At 54.3% G+C, this 13000-nt stretch overlaps 1 protein-coding gene across 1 annotated transcript in view; it reads left to right on the forward strand.

Moving 5' to 3' along the window:
• Positions 1 to 4218: 4218 nt before the first annotated feature.
• The window catches only part of LOC144728265 (arf-GAP with coiled-coil, ANK repeat and PH domain-containing protein 3-like), an 85461-nt gene continuing 76679 nt past the window's right edge, over positions 4219 to 13000 (forward strand). The window contains 1 exon segment of the mRNA XM_078607574.1: positions 4219 to 4398. Coding sequence (XP_078463700.1) covers positions 4346 to 4398 — 53 coding nt within the window. The 5' untranslated portion in view covers positions 4219 to 4345.

Genomic DNA, 13000 nt, shown 5'->3' on the forward strand with positions numbered 1-13000 from the left:
TATATATTTTTTAAAAATTTCCCCATTTTATTTTCATTTTCTCAGTCTCCCCGACTCCATCAAATGTAATTAAACTTAACATGTTTTATGGAGGAAAAAAAAGCCTGATTAAATTTGTAAAAACTGTCCTCGTCTCATCGCTGTGTGCACGTGCCGCGTGCCGCGCGTGCTCGCTTCGGGGAGGTGCTTTGCGAACAGCGCTGGCCCCCAAGAATCCCTGCAGGCTACTTGGGCGATCTCTGTAAGGCCGGTGGTATGGGGGATGCAGTTGGGTGATGCTTTGCGCTACCAGCCTGACGACCCCTCGCATTTTGAACCCGGCTAACAGCAGTGGTGAATATCTAAACTGGTCCTGGGCCTTAAATGAGCACGTGGTGCGCTGTGTAAACATCGCCACTGGAGACGAGCGGCCAGGAGCGGTGCTGCCTGCACTGTGGCCCTTCGCGTGCCGTCGGGGCCTGCATGGTCGGTACTTGACCCCCCCCCCCCCAACAGTCCTGTCAAAAGGGCTGGCAGGGTCGGCAAACTCACGACCGCCTCGTGACGTTACCTATGAAGGACCCCGCCGTCTCGTACTCGCGTTGCATTGCGGCTCTTGAGACATTGAGGGGCTGTTGTTGTTTTTTATACTGAATTAGAAACAAATGGCTTCTCTTGTTATTTTGTTTGCCGATTCCTCTGGGAGAGGCGATGCGCGGGGTTCTTTATCTTGACATTAAATGGTCCCCCCACACCTCTTGTGGAACGCTGCAGGTTCAACGGTGTCGTGTTAACGCCTCAAACCGGCAGTTAGTCGGTCATCGGCGTACAAAAACACGATTAATCACCAGCGCATTGCCTCGTTGTATATTTCCATAGTTACAGGGTGCTTCAAAAACACGTTAACAGTTGTATGGGATTATCGTTTTTAATGGAAAGAGAACGGATAATACAATGTAACATAACAAATGTAATGTTTATAGCTTAAAAAGGTCAAAGAGTCTTACACTTGTTCGCCATCATTGTCTCCAGAGCCCGGAGGCACAGCATTCAGCGTATTGTTGCAAATTCTCAGAAGTGTTCACATTTTTTGTGAAGCGCCCTGCAATGTGAAGCCCTCTGTGGATCGCGCTGCTCGATGAAGGCCTTAACCACGCGGGTACGATCCAGATATCTCTGCCACAGCATTCAAATGTATTTATTTGCGTGGATCCGGTGGGGGGCCCTTGGGCAACTTTGGGGGGCCCCCTAACCCTTTGCTTCGTTTGCCTTTGCCCCAACGCCACCCACCACCGCGTCTCGCAGTAAATATATTTTTTATTGTACCAGGTAAGACCCCACTGAGCTATGCAGCTCTTTTTCAGAAGCGACCTGGCCACAAATGATAGCTCAACGAAGTGGCTTATCGTGTGGAAATGTACAGCATCCAAATACTCTCAACGCCCGATGTTGATTCTATATGTGGAGGGGAAAACCCGGAGGACCCGGAGAAAAATCCACGCAACCACGGGGAGAGAGAGACACACGCAAACTCCAAATATACAGCAGCAGGCGTCAGGGTCGAGATCGAACCCACGACCTCCTGCATACCAGGCGAGGTAGTTAACATCTAGCCACCGTGATGATGATGATGAGAGAGAGACACGCAGACTCCAAATATACAGCAGCAGGCGTCAGGGTCGAGATCGAACCCACGACCTCCTGCATACCAGGCGATGGAATTGACATCTCGCCACCGCAGGGGGTCATCCGGCTGCAGTGACGTCACACCTAATTTGCCTTAATTAGCGTCACCAATTTAGCTTCGGCATCACTCCCCCTTCCCCCCCCCTCTCATTATTGTCATGAGTGAGCAGCTGCTGCTCGCTCATGCGACTGTGACCGGATCAGTCGAAATGTGCCCGAAGTCGTCAGATCTCGTCTAATAATAATAATTGACACGAACTCTCACTGCTGAAACCCTCTCGTCGTGGCAGCAGGAGCGGACCTCGACATTGGCATCGAGCTCCCTGAACCACATCGATGTTTCTGCTGCTACTATCAAACGCAAAATTTAAATGTATTTATCATTTTAAGGCCACTTTTTGATGAATGTGTCGAGTTTAAAAAAAAAAATCATCGTTTTTGTCATTACACGAGCCACTCACGATGGATGGATGGATGTGGGCTGGCTTATTCGCTAATGCTTGACCGTACGCTCCGTCGACGGCGTTCTTCAATGCGAATCCCATCACGCCCCCGTCGTGAGAATTTCACATTCGCGGGCCTCGCCGCTATGAGCGCCAGCGGCACGCGGATGCCAACGCCACAAGACACAAAGGCAACGATCCCCCGTATAGCCTTAACAGACTGGTGGGGCAAGTGCTGTGAGCAACCACCTATAGAGGCCGGCACCACGCCCGAACGTCTTTGGCTCCCCAGTGTCGATTTTTACATATTGAACTAGGTACTCATTTGAGGCTGAGTCGACCTAGGAGAGGCCCAGGCCCGGCTTAGATATTCACCGCTGATGTTGCCCGTGAGCGGGAATCGAACCAGAGTCCGCCGGTTTCGTAGCGCAGCGCGCTAATCGCAGCGCGCTAATCGCTGCGCCACCGCTCCCCACAAGACAACACCCCACACACGCGCGTTGACAACTAGATGGACACGCAGACACGATAGACAACAGCAAAGGGCTGCCCGCTACTCGTTAACGCTGCACCACGGTGTCCCATGCCATGCCAACAACAACAACAGCAGCCGCAGCATCAACAACAACAACAACAGCAGCAGCCGCAGCATCAACAACAACAGCAGCAGCAGCCACCCCCAGGAGCTGTCGCTGTGGGCATCGGATTCCGGTACGTGGAACACGAGGACGCGATGACGCAAGCGAAGCTGGTGGTGGTGATGATGATGGTGGTGGTAGTAATAATGGTGATGGTGATGCTGATGATGGTGGTGGTGGTAGTAATAATGGTGATGGTGATGCTGATGATGGTGGTGGTAGTAGTGATGGTGGTGGTAGTAATGATGGTGGTGGTAGTAGTGAAAGTGGTGGTGATGCTGATGATTATTATTAATTCAAAGCGCAACGCTCCTCCCTCCATCTCTCCTCCATCTCCCCTCGCAGATCCCTCCCTCCCTCTCTCTACCACCAATCTCTCCCCCCTCCTGCCCCATCTCCCTCCTCCCGCCCCATCTCCCTCCCTCTCTCTACCACCATTCTCTCCCAGCTCCCGCCCCATCTCCCTCCCTCTCTCTACCACCATTCTCTCCCCCTCCCGCCCCATCTCCCTCCTCCAACCTCTCCCTTCCTCGCGTCCCTCGCTCGCCTCCTTTGCGCCATCCACCGCGGGGAGAGGCTGAATGTCTGCGTGGAGGGAGCGGTGGCGCAGTGGTTAGCGCATCGCGCAGCAAACCCGGCAAAGGGCCCCGTTGGAACGCCCTGTTCGAGACCAATAACAGTGGTGAATATATAAGCCGGTGCTGGGCCTCTCCTAGGTCGACTCGGTCTCAAATGAGTACCTGGTGTGGTGTTGTGTGAACATTAGCACTGGGGAGACAAAGGCAGCCGGGCGTGGGGCTGGTCACCCACCCCACTCGTGTGCCGTGCCGGCCTTCAATAGGTGCTCGCTAACAGCACTTGCCCCATCAGTCTGTTAAGGCTACACGGGACATCTTTGTCTTTGTGAGTGTAAATGTGCACACACAAACGCCCACATAGAATCACATGCATATACTGTACACGCAGAACACATACATACACACACGCCCAAACACACACAGACCCACACAAATATAGACACACAGACCCAGAGACACATGGACACAGACAGAGACACGCGCGCAGACTCGCACATGCACCCACAGACACACAGAGGGACACCCACAGACACACAGACAGACACAGAGAGACACACAGACAGACACACAGAGGGACACACACAGACACACAGAGGGGCACACACACACAGAGGGGCACACACACACAGACACACACACAGACTCACACAGACACACAGAGGGACACCCACAGACACACAGACATACACACAGAGGGGCACACACACAGACACACAGAGGGGCACACACACAGACACACACACAGACACACAGACACAGAGAGTGGCACATACACACGCGTGATCACGGTGCTTGCATTCGCGTGACGCAGGCGTGGTGCGGGAGAGAGGGTGGAGAGAGAGAGGGGAGAGGGAAGAGAGGGAGGGGGCTCTGAGCTGCTGAGCTGTTCACAGCTCGCCTGACCAGCGGGGCCGAGGCGGCTGTGGTGGTGGTGGAAGACGACGAGGAGGAGGTTCGAGGAGGAGGAGGCGGTGGTGGTGAACTCGGAGAAACGTGGAACAACGAAGCCATCGTCGTCATCATGGTGGTGACGGTGGATTTTGACGAATGCCTCAAAGACTCGCCGAGATTTCGGTAAGAGAGAGCGAGAGAGTGGGAGAATGAGAGAGAATGAAATAGAGAGGGGGAGAGCGAGAGAATGACGCACAGAGAATGACACGGAGAGCGAACGAATGATGGAGAGAGAACGATAGAGCGGTAGAGAGCAGGGGAATGACACAACGAGGGAGCGAGACGAAAAGAATGACAGATAGAATGACACACAGAGAACGACAGAGAGAGAGAGAGAGCGGCAGAGAGTGAAAGAATTACACGGAAAAGCGATACAGAGCGAGCGAGAGACAGCGCGACACGGAGAATGACGAAGCGAGAGGGAACGACACAGAGAACGACACAATGATAGCGCGAGGGAGAGAACGATCGGGAAGGACAGAGAGCGATGATAACGGCACAGATAGAACGACAGCGAGAGTCGTCTCATGGAATTAATGAACCCATTGCCTCCATCCCGATGCATCCATCCGTATGCATCCACTCACACACCCACAAAGACAAAGATCACCCGTACAGCCTCTGACGGGTTGCTGGGGCAAGTGCTGTTAGCGAGCAACAATTGAGGCCGGTACGGTACGCGAGGGCGTGGGTGGGCAGCACCACACCCGGCCGCCTTTGTCTCCCTAGTGGCGATGTTTTTACGCACCGCACCAGGTATGAGGCTGAGTCGACCTAGGGGAGACCCAGGAGCGGCTCAGAGAATCGTCACTGGGTGTTGGCCGTGAGCGGGAATCGAACTGGGGTGGTCAGGATTCGTAGCGCGGTGCGATAACCGCTGCACTCCCGCTCCCCCACCACCACACACACACACGTACACACACACGTACACACACAGACACGTACACACACACACGTACACACACAGACACACACACACGTACACACACGTACACACAGACACACACACACAGACACACACGTACACACACACGTAAACACACACGTACACACACACACGTACACACACACACGTACACACACGTACACACACAGACACACACACGTACACACACACACGTACACACACGTACACACACACGTACTCACACACGTGTACACACACGTACACACACACACGTACACACACAAGTACACACACACACGTACACACACAAGTACACACACACACGTACACACACGTACAATGATACGCGGATATGCATTCTTGTTTCATTGAGCTGATGGCAGCATGCACCGACACACACGCGCGCGGGGCGCGTGCGCGTATTGATTGACAAGGAGGATGAGGACGCGAATTGGCCGGCATTGTTTGCTCGAGCGAGGCTCTGCGTGCAGATGAGGTCTCTGTCGCCTGGTGTTCTTGCTGCAACGAGACCGTGTGGTGATGATGATGATGGCCGACGTTTCGGGCAATGCCCATTATACATGGCACATAAATTATGTACAGCATATGAACTGATTTGCTGCGATGAAGAAGGGCCATTGCCCGAAACGTCGCCTATTATATTTTGTCCCCTTTTAAGGCCACACACACACACAGTGCTCTTGACGATCGTGTTGAGTTTATTTGTTATGTTGTTCGCCGTGTCTGTGCGCCACTGCCAATGCAGCAACAGCAGCAGGGGCAGCACCACCACAAAATCATTTGTGGTGATGGAGGGTGCGGTTTGGGCTCTGGCTAGGATTTGCTGCAGATATGTAATTCATCAGCATCGTTATCATCAGCGACAGCAGCAGCAGCCATCATTATCGTCATCACGAGCCGTGCATTGCCTATCCTCTGCTGAATGAGTTAAAGCCTCGCCACCAACGACACCGTCGCCATCTCACGCGGTGGTACCGCGACGATGCCACAATCCAGCGGCGTCTCAATCCACCCCGCACAGGAGGAGGCCTGGTTTGTAGCGCAGCGCGCTAACCGCTGCGCCACCGCTCCTCATATACATACGCACATGACGTCATCGCTCCATCTCCCACACATGGACGCGTTGCACGATAGCAGATAGAGTGGGAGGCTGCTAGGTAACACGGGGGCCACGCAAGAGATGGCTCCCTTACCGGGAACTTGTTTTTGCTGCGGATGGCCTGGAAATCGCTGCTCACTCTTGGGAATGGGTCGGAGACTCCCGCCGCCGAACGGGGCACGTGTCGCAGAGAGGGTGAGGCCTGACCCATCAGCTCCGCCTGAACAAAGCACGTGCCCCCCCCCACCCCGGGTGTTGTCTGGCTTTGAACACTCAAGCCCCCACTCTGCACGAGCAGCTATGGGGGGCGGGGCAGTCGTGGAGATTGTTGAGGAGTTCCCAGACCTGGGCGCGATGTGTTCGTGCACCAAGCCAACCCGGGGTTTTGGCAGCGGGGATCTCTCACTCCGGATCGGTCGAGCGTAGGCAGCGTGATGCATCGTGGGATGTGGATGGACTGTCGCTCCCAAAGAAATGTCCGGGTCTGATTGGAAGGGACAAAAACACTGTGAATTACAACAACGATAATATTCTTATTTTATAATACGTCTTTCGTGGCATCCCGTAACGCAGTAAATTGTTAGAAATGTGTTACAACGTGATTTTAATTTGCCTGCAATTTCACTTTAATTGTTCATGCCTGTAAATCACTGTGTGTTGCATTATTTTTTGTGCACAAATAGTGCTCTCGAAATAAAACTTGATTGATTAATTCTAGACACAAGGACCATATCTCACATACGGCCACTACCAAGCAAATTAACACCCTGCCACCGAGCAAAATCAGCAATGAATAAACAAAGACGTGGAACCGCAACAATATGATTGCAAAAGGTAAACCCTGTTACCGAATCACCTGCACGGGCTGTCCTGCCTACATAGTCCTGTTCGGTTCATCCAAATTGGATTGTGTTGCGAGGAGCTTCAGAGATTATTGAAATATCCGATCAGTGAGTTCCTCCGGCAAGCGAGGCTGCGTTGGCTGGGTCATGCAGCCCGCATGCCCAGCCACCGCATGGCCAGGCAGCTTCCGTTTGGCCGGATAGAGGGGCCTAAATGGGCGCGGCACGGGCCGGAGCAGCGATGGGCTGATGCGGTACGGGAGGATATTGGAGCTGCGTGGACTTGCTGATGACTTGGTACCGGCGATGTCAAAATGGGGCCTCTGTGGAGGAGGCTCGTGAAGGAAGCCCCTGGGCAGTTGGAGGTCACGGAGGAGTGACCGCTCACAACAACGAGCAGAGCGCCGGGTGACCCAAAACACAGCAAGGTGGTGGCACAGTGGGGAGCACAGCACTGCCAGTAATCTCAGTCAATCAGCCCAAGGATTCGACACTTCGCGTGATGGCCTCAAGGTGCACATAGCCTGGCACAAGCGCCGTGGTGCCTGGATCGCCACTGGCTGTTGGTGGATGCGAGTGTGTGACCGCATGAGTGGGAGAGAGTGAGCGATAATTACACATTTTTGATTTTAGAACGTGACGGATTTGGTGCATGACGTGGGAACACAAAGGCGTGTACTCACGCACTAACACGCGCATCGTGACACAAAGACAAAGACCCCCCGCATAGCCTTGACCGACTGTCGGGGCAAGTGCTGTTAGCGAGCACCTCTGAAGGCCGTCACAGCACACGAGGGGGTGGTTGGCCATCACCACGCCCGGCTGCCTCACCGGGTACTAATTTGAGGCTGAGTCGACCTAGGGGAGGCCCAGGACCGGTTAAGATAATCGTCCCCAGTGTTGGTGGCAGTGAGTGGGGAATCAGACTCGGGTCGCTGGGCTCGTAACGCAGCTCAGCGCTATCCACTATACAACCGCTCCCCACAACGCGATGGTGATGATACACAACATGCACCGTGACATACTCCACACACACACGGAGGCATGCACAGGAAGACAATGGTTCCGTGTTTAATCTCACACACTGCAAGCACTTTTGCTTGTGACGCCGGTGATGCATCGGCTGATGGGTAGGTGGCAGGGAGGGATGGATGGTAAGGGGTGTGGAGGGAGGGGGATGGAGAGGCGGGGGGGGGGGAGTGATTTAGAGGGATGCAGATGGGGGGAGGGGTGCTGGAATTGAGAGGGATAGAGAAGAGGGGTGCGGGAGGGAGGTATGGAGAGGGTGAGGAGAAAGGAGGATGCCACGGTGGTGAGATGTTAACTCCCTCGACTGGTGTACAGGAGGTCGTGGGTTCGATCCCGACCCTGACGCCTGCTGTATATTTGGAGTTTGCGTGTCTCTCTCTCCGTGGTGAGATGTTGACTACATCGCCTGGTGTACAGGAGGTCGTGGGTTCGATCCCGACCCTAACGCCTGCTGTATATTTGGAGTTTGCGCGTCTCTCTCTCCGTGGTGAGATGTTAACTACCTCGCCTGGTGTACAGGAGGTCGTGGGTTCGATCCTGACCCTAACGCCTGCTGTATATTTAAGGTTTGCGTGTCTCCCCGTGGTCGCGTGGATTTTTCTCCGGGTCCTCCGTTTTTCCCCCCTCCACATTTAGAATCGACATCACGCGTTCAGAGTATTTGGCTGCTTTTCATTTTCACTTTGATGATAAGCCACTTTGTTGTTCTATCATTTGTGATAGCCATGTAGCTCAGTGGATCTTACCTGGTAAAAAAAAACAAGTTTATAGCTTTAAATAGTTCATAAGGAAGGATGGAATCAAGGACGGTGGCAGACGGAGAAACGGAGAGGGAGATCGAGAGGGGGAGATGGTACCAGGGAAGCCCCCGCTTCTCCTCGTCAGGGTGACTGACATATCTTAATTGCTATCCGTTAATTAATGAGGTGAGAGCCCATCGAGATTCATGGTCTCATCCCGTGCGCCAGAGACCTCGTTTAGGAGAGGGAAATTGAGTTGAGATTTTGGTTCTGTTTGCGAGTTTGTTTTTTCAGCTGTCCACGTTCGTCTGTGTGCGTTTGTGCAACTGTTGTTTGTCTGTGTGTCTGTGCGCGTCTGTGTGCGTGTGTGTGCGGCTGTGTGCGTGTGTCTGTGTGTGTGTGGCTGTGTGCGTGTGTCTGTGTGCGTGTGTGTGCGGCTGTGTGCGTGTGTCTGTGTGTGTGTGGCTGTGTGCGTGTGTGTGCGGCTGTGTGCGTGTGTATGTGTCTGTGTGCGTGTGTGTGTGGCTGTGTGCGTGTGTCTGTGTGCGTGTGTGCGCGTCTGTGTGCGTGTGTATGTGGCTGTGTGTGCGCGTCTGTGTGCGTGTGCGTGTGTCTGTGTGTGTGTGTCTGTGTGTGTGTGGCTGTGTGTGTGTGTGGCTCGCGGTGCCGGACGGGCAACACTGTCGTGGGCAGTGCTGTGGGGGGAGGGCCAATGCCCATTGGCCTCTCCCCTCATGGCGTCTGTGACCACCACAGTGGCTAAACGGGGGCTCTGGACGGGTGCGAGGGGCTGGTAACCCCTCCACCTTCAATTAACCACCACTAAACTACGATTTAAACATAAACCTGTAATTAATAAGCTTGTGCCGGAGGCCCCGGGGGGTCAGGCTTTTATGACGTCTCCTGGCCAAACCCCATTTGGCGGAGCCAGGAGATTGAATTTTAACCCTCGGGGCTCCTCCAGTAACAACGAAAAACCATTGCGGATGGCCACGTGGAATGTTCGAACGCTCACTGCGGAGGAGAGGCTGCCACTCCTCTGTCGGGAGCTGGACCGGTACCGCCTGGATCTCTGTGGCATTCAGGAGGTCCGGTGGACCGGTTCTGGCTCCTGCCACCATGAGGGGTGGACAGTCCTCTACTCGGGGCAGGAGACTGCCAAACAACAGGGTGTGGCTCTTCTTCTGAACAAAAGAATGAAGGGGGCGTGGGAGCGTGGCGGTGAGGTGTGGGAAGCTGTAAGCCCCAGGATACTTTGGGCTCGCCTTCCCATCAACCAGAGGCGAGGAGTGGTGGTCGTGGTTACTTACGCCCCCACCGAAGACGAACATCCGTGGAGGGATGCAGGCAAAGCCGATGAGTCAGACGCTTTCTATGACCTACTGTCACAGGTGCTGGCTAAAGTGGCCACTCGGGACAGAGTCATCTTGTTGGGTGACTTCAATGCCCGAGTTGGTCATGATGCTGGCACCTGGTCTGGAGTGATTGGAAGGCATGGGCCAGATCAGCTCAATAACAACGGTAGGAGGCTGCTAGATTTCTGTGCAGCCCATGGGCTTGTAATTACCAACACGCTCTTCCAGCATCGGCGCATCCACACAACATCATGGATGCATGCCGGGTCCAAGCAAGAACATCTGCTGGACTACGTAGTGACGGACCAGCGGATGCGAGCCCATGTCCTTGACACCAGGACCTACCGTGGAGCTGATCTGCCCTCTGACCATCGACTAGTCATCTGTAAGATGCGCCTGCCATTCTTCCACTCCGGTGGTGGGTGTACACCCAGGATCCCATTCCAACCAAAAGTGGCCTGGTCTAAGTTAGCTGATGAAAGTTGCAAGCGAGAATTTCATCATCGCTTGCAGCTGGGGTTGGCATCGTCCCCCACTCCACCTGATGTCGAGGGTAAATGGGCGAGGTTTAAGACTGTGACTCATGCAGCTGCAATGGCTGCTTTGGGTACGCGGTCCAGACCTCCCCGGGAACCCTGGCTGACGGAGGAGGTGTTCAGGTTAATTGAGAAAAAGCGACAGGCCCACTCTCATCGCCTACAGCATCCCACGTCAGAGAATGAGGAGGTTTACCGCAGCCTTCGCTCGGAGGTTCGGAGAGCCGTAAGGCGCTGTAAGGATGGGTGGTGGTCGCGGGTTGCTGAGGAGATGGAGTCTGCCTCAGTGGCCCGCGATCACAAATCACTATTTAACTCCATCAAAAAAGTAACCTGCAGCGCCACACCTATTACCATCATTAGAGGAAAAAACGGTGATCCAATCTCCGACCCCCAGGAACAGGTTTGCAGATTTGCTGAGCATTTCTGTGAGGTCCTGGGGGAGGGAAAATCTCTCAGCCAGGAAAACATCATGGCACAAAGTGGGGATAACCCTGCTGAGGCTGCGGTGCCTCAAATATTGGAAGAGGTCACCCCCTGTGAGTGGCTGGCTGAGGTACCGGCTGTTGAGGAAGTACTGAGGGCGATCCGGAGTCTGAGACCAGGGAAGGCACCGGGCAGAGATGATCTCCCAGGCGAAATGCTGAGGGAGGGTGGCGTTTGTGCACAGACTGCCCTATATGACATCATAACAACAGTCTGGACCACTGGACGGGTTCCGCAGGACTGGAAGGATGCCCTGGTGGTCCCCCTCTTTAAGAAGGGGGACCGCACAGACTGTAACAACTACAGGGGCATCTCACTCCTCAGTGTGCCGGGTAAGGTCCTGGCAAGGATTATTCAACATCGCCTTGCTAGGCATGCTGAGGAGAGGCTTGCGGAGCCCCAATGTGGTTTCAGGAAAGGGCGGTCCTGCACAGATGCCATATTTTCTGTCCGTCTGCTACAGCAGAGGTGTAGGGAATTCCAAAAAGACCTACATCTCTGCTTTATTGACCTGGTCAAGGCCTATGATACCATCAGTAGGACTGGGCTCTGGGTTGTTCTTCGTGCTTTCGGAGTCCCTGACCCTCTGCTCACGATCATTAAGGACCTTCATGATGGTGAGCGGGCCCGGGTAAAACTACGTGGCCGGGAGTCGGAGCCTTTCCCTGTACACCTTGGGGTGCGACAGGGATGTCCTCTGGCTCCCACATTATTTAACATCTATTTCGACTGCGTAGTTCGTGAAGCCTTCAATAGCTGTACCGGGGGAATTACCATTTGGTACAGATATAATGGGAGGCTGATCGACGCCCGGGTGCGATCAAGGGATGGCTCCCTATTGGTCAACCACGTTATGTATGCCGATGATTTGGTAATAGCTGCTCATTCAGAAGAGGAGTTGGAGACGCTGCTGCTGAGGCTGGAGTGTGCCACTAAGAGGTGGGGCCTTACCATCAGCCCCACCAAAACTAAGCACCTGCCTGGGTATTTTGTACCATCGGGCACTCCGCCCCCACAACTCCCAATCGGTGATGGGGCAGTTGTGGAGAGAGTAGAGAGTTTCCCATACCTGGGCAGTGTGCTCATGACCAGCTCCAGTTTATCAGCAGAGGTCTCACTCCGAATCAGTCGAGCGGCAATATCTTTTCATCGGTTGCGTAACGCTGTGTGGAAGCTACCTGGTCTGTCGCTCCGCACGAAGCTTCAGGTCTTCTCGGCCACGGTCATTCCCTCCCTTCTCTACGCTTGCGAAACGTGGACCCCCCTAGTGGAGCATCTTCGCCGGTTGGAAACATTTAGGCTGGCCTGCCTACGATCCATCCTGGGTTTGACCAGGCTGGATTGTGTGAGGAGCTCACAAGTCCTTGAAAGATCTGGGCAAAGTCCCATCAGTGAGCTCCTCCGGCAGGCAAGGCTGCGTTGGCTGGGTCATGTAGCCCGCATGCCCAGCCACCGCATGCCTAAACAGCTTTTGTTCGGCCGGATCGAGGGGGCTAAACGGGCGCGGCACGGGCTAGAGAAGAGATGGAGTGATGTGGTACAGGAGGACGTGGAGCTGAGTGGACTTGCCGATGACTGGTACCAGCGGTGTCAAGATCGGCCTCAGTGGAGGAGGCTCGTGAAGGACGCTACTGGGCAGTTGGAGGCAGTCGCCCTCCAACAACAACGGAGGGCGGAGGAGCGACGCTCACAACAACGAGCGGAGCGCCG

Source organism: Lampetra planeri, chromosome 28, assembly GCF_965212315.1.
Source record: "Lampetra planeri chromosome 28, kcLamPlan1.2.h2, whole genome shotgun sequence".
NCBI classification, from domain to species: domain Eukaryota; kingdom Metazoa; phylum Chordata; class Hyperoartia; order Petromyzontiformes; family Petromyzontidae; genus Lampetra; species Lampetra planeri.